This window comes from Misgurnus anguillicaudatus, chromosome 16, assembly GCF_027580225.2.
Source record: "Misgurnus anguillicaudatus chromosome 16, ASM2758022v2, whole genome shotgun sequence".
In the NCBI taxonomy this organism is placed as follows: domain Eukaryota; kingdom Metazoa; phylum Chordata; class Actinopteri; order Cypriniformes; family Cobitidae; genus Misgurnus; species Misgurnus anguillicaudatus.
In genome coordinates, this window is record NC_073352.2 from 17,977,362 (window position 1) to 17,998,238 (window position 20,877).

General features: G+C 38.9%; 1 protein-coding gene across 4 annotated transcripts in view; it reads right to left on the bottom strand.

Annotated features, from left to right (window-relative positions):
- The window catches only part of atp11c (ATPase phospholipid transporting 11C (ATP11C blood group)), a 70,018-nt gene extending 60,928 nt beyond the window's left edge, over positions 1-9,090 (bottom strand). For all 4 annotated transcript variants that reach the window (XM_073854230.1, XM_073854231.1, XM_073854227.1 and 1 more), the window contains exon 1: positions 8,522-9,090. In XM_073854230.1, coding sequence (XP_073710331.1) covers positions 8,522-8,548 — 27 coding nt within the window. In that variant the 5' untranslated portion in view covers positions 8,549-9,090. The remainder of the gene's footprint in view (positions 1-8,521) is intronic.
- Between the last annotated feature and the right edge of the window lie 11,787 nt (positions 9,091-20,877).

A 20,877-nucleotide genomic window follows, 5' to 3' on the forward strand; every position in this document is an offset into this window, starting at 1 on the left:
ACATCCGGGTATTTCCATGCGTCCTCTGTACTTGTGCTCTTGAGAATTGGAATGAACTTCGACTGTTAATGATGACGTAGAGCAAGGACACGAGAACGCAAGATCGCTGAAGATTGCATATTAAGAAACAGTCCGATATTGATACAAATACCATCCAATATATAGACCAATACAATTTATCACTTGTAGCAAGTGTCTTTTTAACTGTTACACCCACCCGCTCCTATTGCTTTTACACACCCCCACTTTTCATTAATCTTTTCACACTGCCGATAACTCGGGCACAACACTCAAAAATTTGCTTTATAAATATATGGATACAGGAATGCATTTAAAGTCCATAAGCCTGGTAATAATATACAACTGGGAAAGGAGGTGCGCCGTGAGAAGAAAATTATTTAAATTATTTACAATGACAAACTGAGAATCCATCCTTGCTCTCAGAGATAGATCAGATCCTCCTATACCTCTGAGCCCCTCCCAACCCTATCACCGTGCCACTGAAAGCCTGTCTATTACACAGGCAAGGTAATGGAGGGATACAACAGGTAGATAAACGTACACACTTCCATTTCCATGCCCGGCTTCTTACATTGCTTTCTCTTCCCCTTTCTGACTCGGATGATGTGGCTCAGCCGTGCGCGTCTGGCTGCGTTTTCATTACGGGCAGCCGGTGCGCATTGATGAGAGAGAGACAGTGCGAGAAAGAGAGAGAGAGGGAGGAGAGGTAGTCAGCATAAGCATTCCTGTCTGCCAACCGGTTCGGGAGGGACAAGACAAATGGCAGCAAAACGAAGCAGGATTTTAATCAATACGTGGCTCCGCTGATGAAACGAGGCCAATAAATCACAGGCCCAGGCAGGCTAGCGCAAGCCTTTCATCCCTTGACGCTAATCCCCAAAAGTCAATCACGCCATCAACATGGTTATCATTTGCGTTACTGCCCTGTGCAACAGGTGGCCGCCTGGCCAGTCACCACTATGGGCTGTTTCCGATGGTCAGGTGGGTAATATGAGATGGAACAGTGCTTAAGATTCCAGCTGAAGAGTATTTCCAGTTGGTCTGCAACACAAACACAGGGCTCTGATTGGAGCAGAGCACCAGTAAGGCTTTTCCTTGCAAAACTAAAGGACCTCTTTGGTGATGTTCCCACACTTTCACAAAGGGCAGCTTACACAATATTAGGAAAAAGACTGATGCTGCTGATCTGTTTTGACAAGACAGTCAACGGTTTCACAAGTATGAGTCGTGTTGTGAAAGGAAAAAATCATGAATAATTGTTGACGCAACTGTTTGGAGTATGTGGCTTGGCAGGATTAATGTATTTTGATGCACAGAAAGAGTTTAATTTAAAGGAACGACTGCAGTCAAAAATGTTTATCTAAAGGCGTGGTTCTTGCATCGCACAAGCATACATTTCTTGCCACCAACATTAACGATTTGAAGCATTTACAGTACACTGCATGCATGTCAAGTTTTGGTGCTAAGATGCACGTTGCACCCTTATACTCAGCAAAAAACAAAGGGAATGCACTGTTAATCCATTTATCAGTTTGCAATATGCACTTTTATGTAGCAAACACAACATGATGCAGTAAGCTACTTACTTTCTAATAAAAAAATGCCAGTTGGCCTTCCTTTACGCTCTGACAGTGAAGTAAAGCTTACATTAGGCTTTATTTAAGCAGTTACTTTACTCCTCCTGTACTTTGGGTTCAGTATAGATTAATTATCATATGGATGTAAATGTGATTCCCTTTTTTATGGAAAATACATTCAATTACAGATCAGTTAGAGTTTGTAAACAGTTCACGACTGCCCACCCATAATAACAATATCATAATTTATAGCCCTTATGGAAATACCCAATGTGGTAACTCAAAAATCCCTGTATGTTTTATATAAAGCTCCAGCTAGGGCTGGGCGATTTTACCTATAATAAAAACCTAGGTTAATCTAACATTTGAAATTGGTTACGATTAATAAACGATTATTTTTTGCATCAGAGTTCACAGACAAGGTTGGAAAGTTTAGGGCACACCTTAAATCAGCCTGCAATGCAATTATTCACATTTTTCCCAAAATAACTGCATTACTGAAAAATATTAAATAGACTTAACTCTATGCAGATGTTGCATGTCATTATGTACAATTGATGAAACTTTCAGAATGGGAAGTTATGAACCAAAGAATCATACAACCCCCATGACTAATTATAGACATAAGATAAATACATAATAAGTTGTATCCAGATAGCATATTGTAATGAGATGAGTAGGGCAAAATACATACTTGGACTGTATCCTTTACACGTTTCTTGTATTCAATCCATTTTTTCTTAACTGGGCACTGATGTCTAAGACATTTATTCTCATCTGTAATGCTTTTGGTGTTAATGTAGACTAGAAGTTCTCCCGTTCTCTCTCTCCGTCATCTCTGAAGTGTCTAATTAAACTCACGCGGGCGCGTCTTTTCGCGGTTTTGAGTGAGTGAGATGTGATGACATTATCCGGGCTGCTTAGAGACCCATCGGTAGATTAAACTGAGCGCGTGTGCGGTAAAAACCCGATCGCGCATTCCGTATTTTTGTCACAGGTGCCTGCACATTCGCGAGTACTTCTTAAAAAAAAAGTACTGTGCTTCTTTTGGGCACTAGATGATCCTGCTGCTCAGTTAAACAGTGTTTGAGTTCTCCTCCATGTTTCGCTGTGCCACTGACAGGACGGGGCGGAGTTACGCAACATCACACGCAGCAGTTTGTTTTTAAAGGGAAAGTATTAACAGGATTAAAAACCGAAATAACCGACATGATAAAATAATGTCGGTTAGAGGTTCTGAATTTCGCTTTCGGTTATTTTTCGATTAATCGCCCAGCCCTAGCTCCAGCTATTATGCAGTCATTGTAAAAGCTTAATGGGTGCCTGCTGTTGCAGTTCTGCTGCTGACAGATGTGCCAAACAGCCCTAAACTTGTATTCAACTGTAGAGGGTTCATTAAAGCTACTAAAGCTACCCAGAAAAAGTTGGTATCAAAAATTGATTTTCATTTAACTTCAACTTGGGTATTTTGGACATCCTTAGTGACAAAATTTTTTTAAACCATTGGCTAAAGAGGAGAATTCATGGTTAAGTCAAGATTAAGTCAAGTCTTACATGAAACCTGAACACCAGCATCCCTGAATTCAGCAGCTTGTCTATGATGCCCAGATCCCCCAAAAAAAACATAATTCGGAGGGAAATCCAGACAACCCAACTGATCCACAGCTTGAACACACTACAATGACGGCATAAAATATCTGAATACTCAGACACAGCATGAACAAGACAGCAAGCAATGAAAGATACTAAGAACCACTACTGGGCATAAATCTTGGCAATATTACTAAGTAGAACCACTGTTGAGTTCAAATCTTTATTATATTAAAAACTATTTAAACAATACACAGCCATGATGCTCCATGGTGATAAGACATTTTTTAAACCTGAAAGAAAAACAGCATACACCTGCTTAAGAGTTACATTCGTTGCGTTTTCACTACCCTTTAAATTGCAAATTTAAACTGAAAATTGCTTGCATGAGGTAGTTTTTCAGGCAATCCAAAAATGGAATAGATCTCGAAACTGCAATGGAAAACGTTTTTGCATTTGCTGGTCACTTGATGTGTATACAAGTTCTTTGCCATTAATGCTTGAATAATGTCTCCTTTGATTAAAACAATGGCTAAGGCGGTGGCTGCAATATACGTGACGTGACCCTACCAACATCCATCACCATGACCTTCGCAATGTCTTATCGCAAGAGTAAAAACAAAAGACAATATTTAGAAATATACTGCAGAAGTTCTACGCAAATCTTTATTGGAAACAAGACATTTCTGTGTGTATATGCACATGCTAATTTTTGTGTATCCAAAACTTGTTTTTATGTTTTTTGAAATTTTGCATCTATCATCAAAGTATTTATTAGTAATACAGTGGAAATAAGTAGAAATGTGAATAATTGGTTAGCATGTTGATTTACGGTGTGTGCCCCTAAATTTTCTGGTTGTGCCCCTAAAATTTTCATTTGGGGGCCACTGTGCTCCTAGTGAAAAAAGTTAGTCTGGAGCCCTGAAACAGTGTTGTTATTGCCTCTGAAAATCATCTGTCATGTTGTTTTTGTTAGTCCGTTAATACAGTTAACTATGCGAAGTGATATGGAACTGTAATGCGGTCAAAGATCTGCCTGGAACAATGTCCGCCATGCGTTTCCCAGAAAATAATTGCACACCTCAGAACGCAGTGTTTCCCATACATTGATTTATTTGTGGTGGCCCACCACAGAATCAACACTGGCCCCCTTTCAGATGGAGCGGCATTTATTACACAGACCCGTAGTTCACCGAGAAGCTAGGCAAAATCGCATAGATAATCGGAGTCGATTTTCCTCGATTATGAACCCGATTTTGCCTAGCTTCTCGGTGAACTACGGCTCTGTAGAGTAAATGCCGCTCCATCTGAAAGCAGCTGATGCCGATTTACTTCTAATCACTGAACCGGCTTTACTGATGACACGCGCATGATAATCGCAGTCGATTTTTTGCACAGCTCTACCACAAATAGAATTTTCATGATTCCCATTTACATTTTTATTTCACTATTTAAAACAGCTTAATTCGGCTTAAAATATAATTTGATATATAATACCGATCAAATACAGATACAGATCAAAGAGTAGAAGTGAAACATATTTCAGGTGCCAACACTAGATCAAACGCAAACACGACATGATGACGTCACATATATGCTAATTAGCAGGTGACGTCATCACCACCACAGTCTCACAAAATCCTGTGGGAAACACTGGAACGGTCATCAGCCAATCACATTCAAGCTTTCAACGGACCCATAGTATAAAAAGAAAGTAACGCTAGTTGTAGATGTTTTGTAACCTCTCCAGAAATGGTCAAAAATGATTACAGATAGTGGGAAAAACTAAAAAGCGAAGAGAAAAGGCACAATTGCACATCAAAACAGTTTTTTTGGGCCAAGCCACAGTTAATAACATCCGCACAACTCCATCTTCAGATCTCCTCAGGGGTTTGCTTCAAAGACTCAAAGACTCTCCTATGAGAGCATCGTACTTTGCACCAGACGCAGCACTCAAGCTCACCTTTAACTGTTGGAGAGGAAGGATCTGCTATAAATACTCTCAGGATATAGTGGAAGCACATACACAAATCCTGTCAGACAGGCTCTGATGTTGATGTTTCAAAAGCCTGAAGTTTGACTGAGGTAAATAAACCGATGTTTGATGAGCTATTGTTTCCTAAATCTTTAAAGAATATTTGTAAATCCTCACTCAAAAACTGATCAGAACTCCAGCACATTTATAAATGCTCTGACCACCTCTTTATTTCCTGAAATCAACTCAGCAGTAGAGCTGGGCAAAAAAAAACACCTGCGATTCTCCGATTCTCATGCGAGTCTCCTCAGTAAAGCCGGTTCGGTGATTAGTATTAAATTGCCATCACCTGCTTTCAGATGGAGCGGCATTTACTACACAGAGCCTAATTTTGCCTAGTTTCTCTGTAAATGAAAATAAAGACCTCTGCACACTTAAATCCTTTTAGCAGCAGGTTTTAATAACCTTTCCAAGCTTTCGGTCAAAAGACCATCTTCAGGGTATACTAGTTTCTCTGTAAAATACGACTCTGTGAGGTAAATGCCACTCCATCTGAAAGCAGGTGATGGCGATTTACTACTAACCACCGAACCGACTTTACTGAGGAGACACACATGAGAATCGCAGACGATTTTTTTGTCCAGCTCTACTCAGCAGTCACCTCCAGAAACAAGAAGCACGCAGCGGAAAAGTTTCAGCATAGGACTTCCTTTGTAGTACGCGTTCACTGCATTTTCCACTCTTTACAATAGAGATCTCCGCTTGAATGCTATCACATTTCCTCCAGACCACCACGGAAGACACAAGAGGCCACTATCTTCAAGGAATCAAAGCAAATCAAACGTAGCTTCAACATTTTGCATCATCCCAGAGAATAACAACCCCCATGGAGCCCCCAAAACCGCTGTCCCAAAGCCATCTTTAATGAGCTTCTCAAGAATATAGATTTAACAATGTGTCAAATAAAATAGTTAAGAATTCTCTTTGTACAGCATTGGAAGAGTTTCCAGTAAATGAAAGCATTCTTCACAGAAAACATGGTTGGCACTACAGTAAGATTTTGATGACAAAACTCTCCGCATCAGTGACAAAAAGCATGGTGGCTGGCCATTATTTATGAATCATACTCAAAGACACTAAAGCAAACAGTGCCGCAGGGCATGAGAATATGCTGACCGGAGTAATATTATTAGACATTTGGGAAATGTCTAAGCATATCAGAGCATACTATTATTATAACGCTCTATTACTGCTGGTATCTATATCAGTATCTATCTTCCATGTTTCTGAACTTAAGCAGAGTTGTATGCCTTTAAGGTCTTCACATAGGACCCAGGAACTGCACGATTCCGGGTCTATATTTTAAATAGTTAGTCGGGTCCGGGTTGGTCCCAGTTTAACTATTGGGGTCTAATTAACATCATGTGTAAAACGGAGGACGAACATGCTAAAGGGCATGTGCAGTCTCAAGCGAGCCTCCGGTTTCTATGGCGATAACAACTGGATCTTGTTTGAAAGTCACGACCATTTTTAATAATATTATTAATGAACCATCTTTTCATATCTAAAATGTTGGTTCAGAGATGGTAGCAAATAAGCAATGCTAATGTCAAGCCCATTGCACTGAATGAGCAATTATAGCTCAAACGGGCAAACAAGCTGATGCAAGATATAAAAACGCAAAGCTCACAGCCGTCACAGTGACAGCAAGTAGACTTTTAAATCTTAAATAATGAGTGGATTAAGCTATTTTAATCGGCAAGAGAGGAACAGAAAGAGAGGCACTTTTACCGCTTACGCTCTATTTAATAGAAAGTGAAGAAAGCTACATAAACCATTATAACATTGGTCACGTTTATAACCTATAGACCTACATTGTCATTCATTAATAATATTGTATTTGAATCTTTTTAAACCTCTCACAATGTTAATAAATCCTTTTAAAGGGGTCATCTTCACAAGTATTGCTTCATTTATCAGTGCAAAAAAGTAAAGTGTTTTTGTGGTGCTTTGACAAACAGTGTCAGCTTTGTTCACGCCGATGAGAGTTTGGGGCGGTTGGATTTATGAACAATAATGTGAAATTAATATAAATGTTCATTTAATCAAAGTATTGGGTTAGGTCACACATTACTAGTTTTTGTAACATGCAAAGTACACCCATTTTTTTGTGGGAAATAATGGCCTTTATAACAGGCTACGGCTACCACCACATGTATATTTTAGATCTGTTGGAAACACTGTATCTACACTATTTATATTGGCAGTAAAGAATCTCATCAAATGCCCGGCTTAGTATAAAAAAGGAAGTTTTTGTGAGTGTGACCAGAGTTTGGTGACTGATCTCCTTTTGTAATGCAAAAGCACAAAAAGTACAGTGATTCAGGGGTAAATGAGCGAGACCATGAACTGATTTAAGCAAACAGACAAGACTAAGCAAGCAACGCTGTGGTTTATTCACAATGGAGCAGACATAATAAAAGACTAGTCATAATACCCCAAGTGATATAAATTACATTTCAATTTGAAACTGTGCCATGTGAGGGATTAATAATTAAAAGTAAATAAAAATGGAAGTTTATTTAAAGTGAATACGAAGACTGCACGTGTACACATTCTATTTAAACGAGCTAAAACTAAAAAGGCTTTATCTTAAATATCTTACTTCAAGTGCTCTTCCCGCACTGCACTGATGCCCCTGCAGGCGACATCACGTGCCCAAATAAAGTTCCTATCTAAAAGGTTGCTACAGCAATGAAGGGCATTAGGAAATTAATTATTGGATTTAAGTACAACACGTACAGGGCTTAGCTTGCAAGACTGAGAGGTATTATTTGATTAACGCGATCCGGAATGCAGCTCAACGTTAAACTTTGGCAGGATACGCGCTGCCTACAACGATTATCTTCACTACAGCAGAGACACCGTCTCGAAACCTAGTGTGCTGCCTAGCCGACAGTCCTGTCTAGGAAGGAGGGTCACAGGGACTGAAACTGCTGTTTAGTCCCCCCAAATAATCTAAAAAGCCCCTACAGTCGTGTTTTAAATAGATAGCGTGTTGCATACAAACGTTGCGCTTGGCAACAGCTGGTCAGTGTTACCAGGAAGTTGTCTGCATACCTAAAGTAATTACAGTTTTAAGTGGTGTTGAGAAAGAAACTCTTGAGGTTAGCCAAACCTCGCTTTTTCCAGGGTGGTTCCCTAAAATCGTTAACATTACATTTAAATCGACGTTTGTACTATTGTAAGATTCAGTTTGATGGTTAGATACATACTGCAAGAGACTAGAGGTGACATGAGACATCTTCAGCCTGTGGTCGTTAGCTGCATTTGATGTAACGTAAAGAGCCATACATACCAATCGGTTCAGCCTCCTCCGTAACATATTTAATTCTTCCGTCTTCTTTGGTATGTGAAGACACCGTCGAGCAGGGGATCCTTTTGTTTCAGCCAACTATAGGCTAGTAATGAGTAACTTTGCATGTATGACGGCGAAAGGCGCCCTATTTAGCTATCTATTTTCTAACCTGTTTCCCCGAGCTACATGCAGTGCGGCGGTGAAGCTACATCGTTTCCATATTAATTGAATCTTGTCTTCCCTAACCATTCGCATTCTCCTTTTAGGATACTTTGCGCGGTGCTAGTCGCGGGAGCTCCCCGTGCGCGGGATCGATAGAGTCAGCGGCATCCTGTACTCCGTGTGCCCTGTTGCTGAGCCGCGAAATAGCACGGGCTTCACCGCATTCACCCCTTCGCCGTTCACGCACTGCACAAGACCGGAGACTGACGATAAAAAAAAGTGATGGCGATCTACTGAAGGTACGGATTTCCACTCATGTACCACCACCCCTCCTCTCTTTCAGATTCCTGTCAAACACATTTTACTCTCCCGAGGCAAAAGCCGCTACGCCAAAAGCTCCGCCCACTCAGTTCGTCATGTCGCAAGGGTTTCTGGGAAATGTATTCTTTAATTGTCGCATCATACGCTACAACACTAACATATTTAAATCCAGTCGACTGTTTAGTCGTGCATTTTGCCCTTACGAAAATTAACCATACTTTAATTTAATAAAATGTAAAAAAATTGGTGCCATCTAAATACAGATTTTTTACTTTTTTAGCATGGATTTTTCCGTAAGGGTTTAGTTACTGTGCTGCTGCACTACACTTATTACATTTTATTTAATTATTTTAAAAACTTTTTTCAATATTTTATGGGGTTTTTTGTTCTTTTTCTTAAGAATTTTCGGAAATTGATATTTATGTGTGAATTAATGTATTGTTTTATAAAGATCGTGGATTAAATATTATGTGTAAATGATTGTGAATGATGATGAGAACACAATCATTTTTATATCGCATATTGCACAAATTCCCGCCAACTACCTTCAACTAGAAGCCTGTATAACGCAGCCTATTTAAGCTTAATGTGAATGCGTGAAATAAAACCATATCAGAATAAATTCAAGAGCAATGCCATCAATCATACCGAAACCAAATACTAACTCAATCATTTGATTAATAATCCTTCCTGGATTAAATAGAAATAAAATAACTGAAAAACATCGTCTTCTTAACCCACATGACACCAAATTTTCATGAGTTTTCGGGTATGTTTAGGCCCTCAAAAATGCGATCCATTTCGGAGAAGAAGAAGAAGAAGAAGAAGAAGAAAAATTAAAGCTGCAAGCAGCGATGGAAGGGCCCTCGCACGCATGTGCACCGCTACCCTATGGCATTAGTAAAGCTGTGAACAAGGGGGAAATGAATTAAAGTGGGTAAAAATAGGTGGACATTCAAAGGGAAACTGATGTGCCACACCGCCTGTGTGCAGCAGGTGGCGCTATGACTGTACCTGATCATTGTTATATTGACGTGTTCAGGCCGGGACCCTTATCAAACTTGTGAAGTCGGGGGCAGATCGGATAATGTATGCCTGAATTACAACACCTTCCTGTTTCATGGTGAAATATCACACTTTGCCAGGCTGCCACGGACACGCCCTTCAACGAAAAGTCAAGATCTTTGCAATTTATTACGGCAAAGGGCTTAACATCAGTCTGACCAAATATGATGATGATTTAATTAAATCTCTAAGAGCAGTAAATCACAGCGTAAAACATGGCATTTCCTGCTACCTCTAGGTGGCGCTATGACTGAAGCTTAATACTGGCATTAAAATGTGTTCAGGCCAAGACTCTTATCAAACATGTGAAGTGTGGGGCAGATTGGACATTGTATGCCTTAGTTATAACAACTTCCTGTTTCATGGCGAAAACGCTGAACTTTGTCAGGCCGCCACAGACACACCCTCCAACGAAAAGTCAAAAGCTCCGCAATTTAACATTGCAAAGGCCTTTAGATGAGATTGACCAAATATGATGACGATCTGATAAAATCTCTAGGAGGAGTTCGTTAAAGTACGACGCTTGGAAATGACAAAAAATGACAGAGAAAATTCAAAATGGCTGACTTCCTGTGGGGTTTAGAGCTTAGCTCCAAGAGACTTTTTTGAAGGTCTTGGGGTGATAGATGACCCTACCAAATTTAGTATCTGTACGTTTTTCGTAGTGGGGGGGCTGTTCTCTTGAAATTTTGCAGGTGGCGCTATCGAGCCATTTTTACACGCCCACTTCTGACGCCTATAGTACATGTAAATTTTCGCCACTTCTGACGTGTGTGCAAATTTTCATGAGTTTTCGGGTATGTTTAGGCCCTCAAAAATGCGATCCATTTCGGAGAAGAAGAAGAAGAAGAAGAAGAAGAAGAAGAAAAATAATAATAATAATAAACGGAGCAAAAACAATAGGGTCCTCACACCCTGGTGTGCTCGGGCCCTAATAATAATAAACGGAGCAAAAACAATAGGGTCCTCACACTTGTGTGCTCGGGCCCTAAAAAGTACTACAGTTTTTTCTCGTGGGAACCTCTTATGTAAATGTTTATTTATAGATTTGGTTATTGCTCCCTCTTGTGGCTTGTATTTAAAGTACTGTGCAAAGGTCTTAGGCCACCATGCTACCATTAGATTTGTTGTTTTTGCAATTGTATAGTGATCGTATATAATTATTTCTCAGTCTCTTTATTAGAATACAACCAGAAAATACATGAAATGTGTATGTAGTATTAAAAACTGTATAAAAGTATGAGCTGAAGTGTCAAGTATTATAAACTCCCCTTCCACTTGAGCAATAGCAGTTTCTTGCCAAGAGAGGTCACACTAAATACTGACAGATGCCTGAAGAAGACATTTAGTTTTGAAAATTGTTTTGTTTTTTATTTTGCGCACATTTTCTGTATTTTCTGTTTGTAACTTTAAAAAAGAGTGAAAAATAAATATGGATGGACATTATTATTTTCAATATGACTGTAAATAAGCCTAAATTAAATCTGCTACATACATTAATTCAAACTGTACTCATGCTTTTCAATATGTTATGTCAAGCAGTTCACTTAGAGGCTTTTATTTATTTATTTTTATTCAATGCTTTGAAAGGAGATAAAGGCATTTATAACAATGAGAATTACAAAATAAGACTGAGATTTACATACAAGATACTCAATTTACATGTATCTTCTGTACATATTAAGTAAAAAAAGAAATAAAGTAAAAATATATAAATAAAAAGGAAAAAAAAGAAAAAAATACATCGAAAATAAACAGCGTAGTAGGGGGATTTCACATTTCCAATTCAAAATCCTGTATTAAGGTACATAAATATCTTGCTTTGTGACTTTTCATACTTTTTAAAGTCTTCAGATATATTGCAAATTCCTCTTTAAACACTATAAAACATGGAGGAGTTTTACAAAATTTACATTTGTGAATGAAAAATTTAATCAAAAACAACAAATTATTTACAACATCTGATATCTTTCTATTCTCAATTAATATGCCAAACTTTATTAGTCCACTTAAGGGCTTTTCACATCTGAAATTGTAACCCTGGGTTATTGGTTATTCTAAAACCAGGGTTAACGGAATCCTGGGTTATTTTTTTCATGTTTCACACTGTTCAAACTTAACCAGGGGTTAAGAGATAACCCTGGATATTCATAATTTGACGTTTCACACTGTGCATTCCTAAACCCTGGGTCAGCAGTCACCAACCCAGCTCCAACACACCTGTCTGTAATTATCAAGCAACCCTGAACACCTTGATTAGCTACTTCAGCTGTGTTTAATTAGGGTCATAACATTCTAACTTTGCTTCGTTTCACACTGCATGCGTTTGGCACCACAATGCGGGGTTAACCCCACAAAAGCGGTGCTAAACCTGCTTTCAAGCAGGGTTTCATAACCCTGGGTTAATTTCAGGGATAACCCTGCTTTTAAATTACAAGTGTGAAATGATCCTTAACCCAGGGTTAAAAGCAAGGTTTACAACGAAGATAACCCAGGGTTAAGCGCAGTGTGAAAAGCCCTTTAGAGGCTATCAAACTAGTTTTGCCTTTCAAGGTGTATGTTGATTAACCTTTTTCCAAAATTGTTAATCATTTCATTTGTGTGAAAAGTAAGAATGCTTTTAACTATGTGTGGAAGAAAGTAAGAAAAATTATGTAAAAAAAAATCCCCAGGTAAAAATAAAGTAGCCTACTTAAATACTAAAAGTATACTTAAATACCAGCAAATACATTTTTAGTATTTTTGTGCTAAATAGTAAGTTATACACTACAAATATAATAATTAAAACTATAGTTCCATTTCAGTTGTATAGCCTACCTTTGTGCATATAAGCATTGCTTAAACTGATTTTTAGTGTATTGAAATAAATGGTTAAAAATGGCACAGTTGAACACTTAAATGTTGTTGGGACGGTTTCCAGTACAGGGTTTATCCTAGTTCCAATGCATGAGCTATCTTAGTTTATGTTATGATGTCAGTGCAATTTGATTAGCTATCACCACTAACATCACAACATAAATTAGTGGCATTGTTTTGTCTCAAGTATTTTTTTTTTTTTTAAGGTGGGTTCCTTAATTTTCTAATATAACTAAGGCCTAGTCCTCGACACAAATTTTTTTGTAAATTAAGTACAAAATTAGTGCATGAAAATAGTACAAAGTGAATTTTTCAGTGCACTTTTCACCTGGGAAGCAAAAAAATGGTTTTGAAAGCATAAATGTTATGCAGCTGCAGAAAATAAATATGTAATATTTAAAAAGGCCACGAGATGTCACCCTAATGCAGTAAGTGAGGCTTTGACTTCCTACACACTGTGCGATTGTTCATGGCCTACACGTTTCGTCCCACGTACAGTTTCCCTGCAGTTTAGACTTTTAGATGCAGAATATTTTTTTAACCTAAATGATAGGGTAGAAATATGCTTTAAAGGGTTCTTGTATTTGCAATGTGAGGCGTTTATTAAAGCTTATTTTAGTCTATGTCGATATAGTTCGTTAAGTGTCCAATGAATGTGTGCTGTTAAATTCATCCTTTAATAAAAAATTGATCATGCGTAATGAAATGTAACTAATTCAGCTTTTAATTAAGTTGCTTTTCATTTCATTTACACCATAACTTACATTTTCTTTTCTTCCATTTTACCACAGTGATATATAACCACTGTACACATATTATTATTATTATTTGCTGTTATAAAAGGCTTTTAAATATCAAACATCACTATGTCAGCTCTTGCTTTCACACAGACAAGTTATTCTCTGTGGGATGGACTTCCTAAAAGTTGTGAGACACCCATTTAAAAAATCCCCCTCACTTTCTCCCTACGCATCCCTCATTCCCACACAGGGTCTTTGTCAGCAGTTCCTGTGTCTGGATGAGGCGTGGTGAGCTCATGGGCTGGGGCATCCGTAGCTGCTTTCATAGACACCTGCAGATCGGACAAAGGACTGAGGGTGCCAACGCCGAAGACAGATTGATGCTTTGTGCATGGTAGTGGCAGGAGAGAGAGAGAGGATAACTTGCTCGCACACGTGTGTGTGTGTGTGTTGGTAGAAGGGGTGGGATTAGGGGTTTATTGGGAAGGGGGGCGGGGGAGTCGCAGAGGTTGTCACTCTAGTCTGTGTGAGTCCAAGCTTTAGAGGCCTCGGAGAGATGGACAGCTTTTGTGGGTTGCATCGGTACACAATAGTGGCACTTTAATGGGCGGTAAAGCTAGAGCAGGCTTTGGCCCGGGATGGAGGGGAGCTCGGTGGCTGAAGGGGGAGATCTAGGGCCGGGGGGTAGGGGCTGTTTTACAGCTTCTCTCAGAAGGGACTAATTCATGGGCATTGAGTCCGTCATTCGTTATTCATTGAATGCAGCCAGTGCAGGAATGCAGCGGCATCAATTAGAATGTGTTAGCAGATAGCAAGGCGAAGAAGAAAAACCCTGCTCTCCCTTTTGCTCGCAGGACAACACAGGCCCACTATAGGAGGTGTCAGAACCACAAAGCCTTTTTGTGATTCTCTCTCCATTACATTACCAGTGCAATATGTAAGGTGGGGATTCTTTTGATTCAAATTAAGTGGAAAAAACACTAAATCCTATTTTTATTCAGCAAGGATAATGGCGTTATACTCTATAAAGGTCTTTAACTACTTATCTGTGGCTTAAAATCTCCCTGGCTCCCTTTCTCTCGTTCGGCCTCTCTCTTTCTCGCTCCCCGCATTATATTTATTCAACGGCAGTGCGTCAGAGACAGACTGTTAAACAGAGTTGCTTGTAGCATTAACTGCCGCATCACTCTTAATTGTACATCAGTGGGTCAACGGTTTGTTGTGCTGTCCCCCTTTTTTTTTTTAAAGAGGGTATGAATTAAAACAGACACTTGTAAGCTATTGTCAGTGGTGTGCTTGTGCTGGCACTTCAGATCCTCGGGGTCTTAAATAATGAGACCCTCTCTAACTTCCAGCGTTTGAAAACAAAAGAGCGGAAAAGCTGAAGTACTTTGATGAAGGAATGTCTGGGTGATATAATTCAATTTTGTATCCCAACTATGGGGGAAACACAGCATCTATGCTTGAACTAATTGTGTCATGTGTGATGGCAAAATACAAACGCTTTTGATCCGGGTTTTGGAAAACCAGCCACAAAACGTGAAGGAAATTTTCAATCTAAACGAAACCTGTTCGGTTCAGTGTATGTGATGAATAAAATCATTTTTATAGCTGGTACTTTTTTATTTGGCATTTAGCGAAGTTTTGAGATGCCAGTTGCCGAATTAAAAGTGCTAGGCAGGATGTTCAATGTGCTCAATTGCATCATCCACTTCCTCATCATTCCCCAAACAGAATGATCCAGCTGGCACGTGTGCGCAAATGGATTTCGGGATTTTTATTCTCCTCAGACTTAATATGAACTAACTAGGAAGAACCTCTCATAGCAAGGTGTTTGCTTGAATATGAGCAATTATGCTTCATTTGGAGCCAAATGAGGGGAATTTGCATCCACTGAAAGGAACGCTAGTCTTAACTGTGCAGAAAGTGCAGTAAATTGGTGCAAACTGAGCAACATGCAGACATGCATCTTCAGTATAATTGTATAATTGTGCAATGACTTCCAATTAAACTTGCTTCTTCGGTGAGACGAAGGCAAAGGCACTGAGCCGTGATGGAAATCTGAGAATTGCCATATTGTAAAAATTGCTTCCTTCGAGGAGGATCATTTGCACCAAAATGGGAGATCTGGAATATGGGCAGATGTCTTCACACATGCGGTGGAGTGAATTGGTGAAGCGAGCTCGTGGTTGACATTCGAAAAGAGAGAGAGAGAGAGAACGAGAGAACTTCCTGCCTTTTTTGGCCCAAACACGCACGGATGACTTCCGACGGGAAATTAGACATATACATGTGCCTGTACTATAAAATGTAATGTGTCACATAAATGTAATCTAATTACATTTGATTTGAGCTTCACCTTTACATCGGTTAGTACTTGTGTGGAAAAGAAAGAATATAGCTGTCATTCCTGAAAAGCCGAGAGCGCTGTCTTCGATGACAAATGAGCAAATGAGAGTGTGAGGGAATGAGAGTTTGTGCAGTGCCAGTGGATGCGAGCGTACAATGGTCTGACTACGGCTGTCTGCGGGGCTCCAAACAGCCAGGCCTCTGTCTGGATTAAACCCCGTTTCAGACAAAGGGGGGCTCAAGTAAACGGTTCATGAATGCTGATTAATTGATGCCATTTTTCTGCAGTGTGCCATGGAGATTTAGTTGGTTAGTTGGTGCTTCGACTGGGAGCGGGGAGGAGGGCGACTCGCTGGCAAAGTTGGTCAAACTGCAAAATAGTCTTTCAATTATATAACTAGTATTTCTTTAAAATCTACCAGAACACAGGATTAAAAATAATGTGTCTAAATTGGTTTCTGGTTTCGGCCCCTAGCTGGTTTAGGTGACAAGGTTCACTGAGGAGGGTTCCCACGCTTGGAGTAGGTGGGCACAGGTGTCCCAGAACAACGTGAGGGTGGCCCAGGGCCCGAGGGGCGAAGCGTTGGCCCGTGGCCCGCCTCAATGCGGGGCTCTCAGGGGCCAGCTCAATAGGCCGGGTTCCACTTGATGGCGAGAGAAAGGGCCGTTTCAGCCACTGCCCAGCAGGAAGGATCTGCTTGTGGAAGACCTCTTTCAGGAGCCTCTGTTTGTCTGAAGGCTGTCACAGCAGATGAGTACTCAGCAAACAGCGTGAACAAGGATTTGAACCAGAAAACCAACAGAGCCTTGACAATATTGTGATTGGGGCTTGTCTTCTTAGAGGGGGCTGAATGGCCAATCGAGAGCAGGAACAAGTGTGCATTCAGAACGGGACGTGGAAACCTCATAGTCGCCTTTCAGGACGGGGCGAGAAATCATGGCAGGAACAGAGGACTGTGTGTACTGAAGAGAGTCAAAATCCAACAACATGTCTAATCGACAAAGAATCAAGCTAAGCCCAGATGATCCTCTGCGAGCTTCTATAGAGCTATGTGTCATAGCTACCGTTTACCCATATGGCCATAAATAAGCAGAGATTATCACTTTAAAGGCATGCCAAGCTGCTATTCGATGGAAGACACCAATTTTTTTTTATCTTTATTCATATTGACACCATAATAATCACACAATGCAATCAAATGAAGGGATGTTAAAGCACAAGTCCATATTGCTTATTATGGAGTAAAGGAATGTTTTTCCTGTTTTGTTAACCAACTTAACCCATACCGGATCATACAGGAGTTCACAGCTAACAGCCGTGGGAAGCTTAGTCTCACTCTGTGGCACTTCCTTAAACAACCCTCATCTCAACAGCCATGACCTCTCTCCAGCCAGGTTAATTCTGATACCTAAATCCCCTGTGAACAAGCCCAGTGCTGGTTTTCTGGACCCAGGCTGCTCTCACACCTGCACGCTGTCACCTGGCTGCAGTTCAGTCAAGTAGAGGAATTCCAGGGGCTTGGTCTCTTGTCATTACATGCAGCTTAAGGATGCTGTTTTGCAGAAGTGAGATTAAGGGTTAGGGTTTCTCTTAATGAACCCAAGGCATTAGATTGTGAAAGGAATGATATCGCATTTCTTTAGAGGATGTATAATTTCTGTGATGGGGAAATGCAGAATTACAATGGATTCAAAGGATTTGTTTAAACATGCAATTTGCCATTTTTGAAAAGCCAGGCGTATATCCCCAATCTCCAAGTCTTGAGAGATTTCGAAATAAATATCAGATGGTTTAGACAGATTCAGAACAATGCACAACATCACCTGACTGTTGTCGGCTATTTAGTGTCATTAAAAAAATTCATCATGCCCTTATTGACTGATTTGTCTAGAGAAGTTGACAAAGAAAAATGTTGTCTGCTGGCAGAGTTCGCCTAAGTTTGAGAGGTGCTGAAGAGAGATGGCTGTGATGGAATGGGCAGGGACGGGTTGTGACTCCTCTATTGAGTGTGTAGGGCTACGCTGAATTGGGCTGATTTGCCTGTGAATAGAGCCTTTCCATTATTCTTGTTAGGGAGCTGTCACATCCAATAGAGAAAGTGAAAACCTCCTTTTATCAACCTTTTCCAAGTGAAACAGAACAGGCAATCAATAACCGAATTCAAAACGGGGGAAAGTCAAGCAGAATGATATGGGGATGTTAAAAAGGGGCATTTGTCAAATTGGTAATGAAGAATAAAAGTAATATGTGATTTAATTTAGGCTCAAGTCGGATTATTAGAATAAAAGGAAGGTATTAATAAAAATACTACTCTATAAAAACGAAATATTAAGTTAGGTCAAATATATTTTTAGGAGTAGTGTAAAAACTATAAATTAGTTTTGTGGTTAGAGGAAATGTTTCTATTTATGTTTTATTTGTATATTCTCCTATTTTGGTTTTGTAGACCTGCATAAAAAATTCTAAATAAATGCAGTGAATCATCATCTTATGTGATTTAGCAAAAAATAATTAAAAATGTTACAAAAATTATAAACAATTTAAAATGTTAATCTGTCAATAGAAAATCGAATCACTTAAATGTTTTTGCAACAAATATATTTATTGTCACAAAATCAAATGCATTGCTGCATAATGCCTCTTTAAAGCTTATTTATTTTCATTTGAATATAGTGTAAATATGTTTTATTCTTTAACAACTTCTAAAGTTACAGAGAAATTGTATATTTGTATTGCAGGAAATGAAGCACACAAAAGGGTTTTGTTGCCTGCATAGAGAACACAAAAATTATGAGGTGATTACTGCCTTGGAGTCTAAGCTAATTTTATAATTGGAAATAATATAGGACTCCACTAACACATCTGGATGATAACAGAAAAAATCTATAGTCTATAAGCTAATTTTAATAGACTATAAGCACATTTAAAGAATGAAACTTAAGAAAATAATCAAAAAGGATCTATTTATTTCCTTATAAACAATAAAGTTAAGTGCACACACACACACACACACACACACTTTGGAAATTTAAAAAATGAAATAATTCATGAAAGAATGCAAGAAAAAAAACCAAATGTGTTTAAAATGACCTCTTTATTTATCTAATTAAAGATTGTGTTATTTGCATTTCTCCTGCATTAAAAATATTTTTCATCTGAATGGTTGAAAATGGTTGTATTATTATTATTTTTATTAAGTTGAAAAAGGTGATCTGAGCATTACATTGTCTTTCAAGCCAAGATGGACTGAATATATCTAAAACATTCATCAAGTAATTTTCACATGCTGCGGCTTCCAATGTTTTTCCGCTGGATGGAGAAAATGAATCGCATCATTTAGCTCCATCAATCAATCTGGTAATTGATGTCTTAATTGATGGCGGGTTATACAGTTAATTGAGCACCATCATTGTGGACCATCATTGTTCACTCTTTTCATTTACAATGCCCTGCAAATAGGCAGTGGGATAGAGCACAGAGACACTAAACCAATACATGTGTTGCTTACTTTTATTCCAGAGGACAAGAATACAAGATCTAATTTTAGGAAAAATGAAAGTTATTAGATGAATAACATTATTTTTCTCTCTCTTAAATATAAATATGATATTATGGTTAAGATAATTTATAGGCAATGAAAGAAGGTCCTTTAAGGAAATAGTCTTTGTTCACCAAATTAAAGTAAATATGATATATAATTTATTTAAAGTATGATTTATATTCATATTCAGATTTGTTGAAACATTTTTATTTATATTAATTTATTTAAAGAACACTCTTATCCAGAGTGACAGCATTTAACTTTTTGGTGAAAAATCACTGCTACCAAAATTTGGAATGTCTTAATATCAAACTTATAAACATACAGATAGCATAATAAAAATTGAGTCTTTCCTCAATTAGGCGATATGACCATTTTAGATAGTGAGCATGCAGATATACAACTTTTCTTGTTAAGTTATTTTTTTGTTAGATCATTTAAAACTCTCAATGGGACTCAAAAGCATAGTCTATTTATAAAAAACATCAACTCTATGTAGTAGTTGATATACAAAATCAACTCTTTATTCAAGAATATGTAAAAGGTTTTTCTCCATGTTTTCCGCTCTCAACATTCTCAGTTTCACTTCTGGTCTCCGCGGTGACTGAGCTCTGAATGGCCATGACTGATGGAACTGTCACCCATCCGTCTTCTCTGGCCTGGCTGCAGATTAAAGCAGAAGGATGTATAAATCAGAGCGTTAATGAATAGCTCTACTCAGTGGAGAAGAAAGTCTTACCTATTTTTCTTTGCCCAATCAGTGGCTCCTACTGATCTCCTCCAGCAATGTTTCCTCCTGAAACTCTCACTGTCTTTACTTGACAAGTTAGTTGTTAAACACCCACCTAAATAAACTAATCTTTAAACACTAGGGCGGCAGCAGGTATCAGTTGGAGAAAAGACATGACGTGTAACTGTGTAATCCCGGCCTGAGATGATGGGGCTGGGGGCAGCTTGCTTAATTGGGTTACAGAATACTTTAATTATTTCACTTTCCCACATTCTTGCTCCATGCACAAAGACAATGATGGCGCGGTGAGAAACTGCAGCCCGGGACCTTGGAGTGCAGCTGCAGGGTAATTATCATTACGAGCTCCATGCATCTGTATACAAACAAGACCACAGATGCTTACTCTCTGAGACTGAGGATACGCAGAAGAGTGCTGTAAAAGACAGCACAGATGACACTGTGCCTGTGTGTTCATTTACGAGGGTAGCTGACATGAAATACGTTTGGGAAGTTGACATTTGACGTGCTATGGTTATCTAAAACTAATTTAAACAGCTGTTTTCTAACTTGCTTTATAAATATTATGCATTC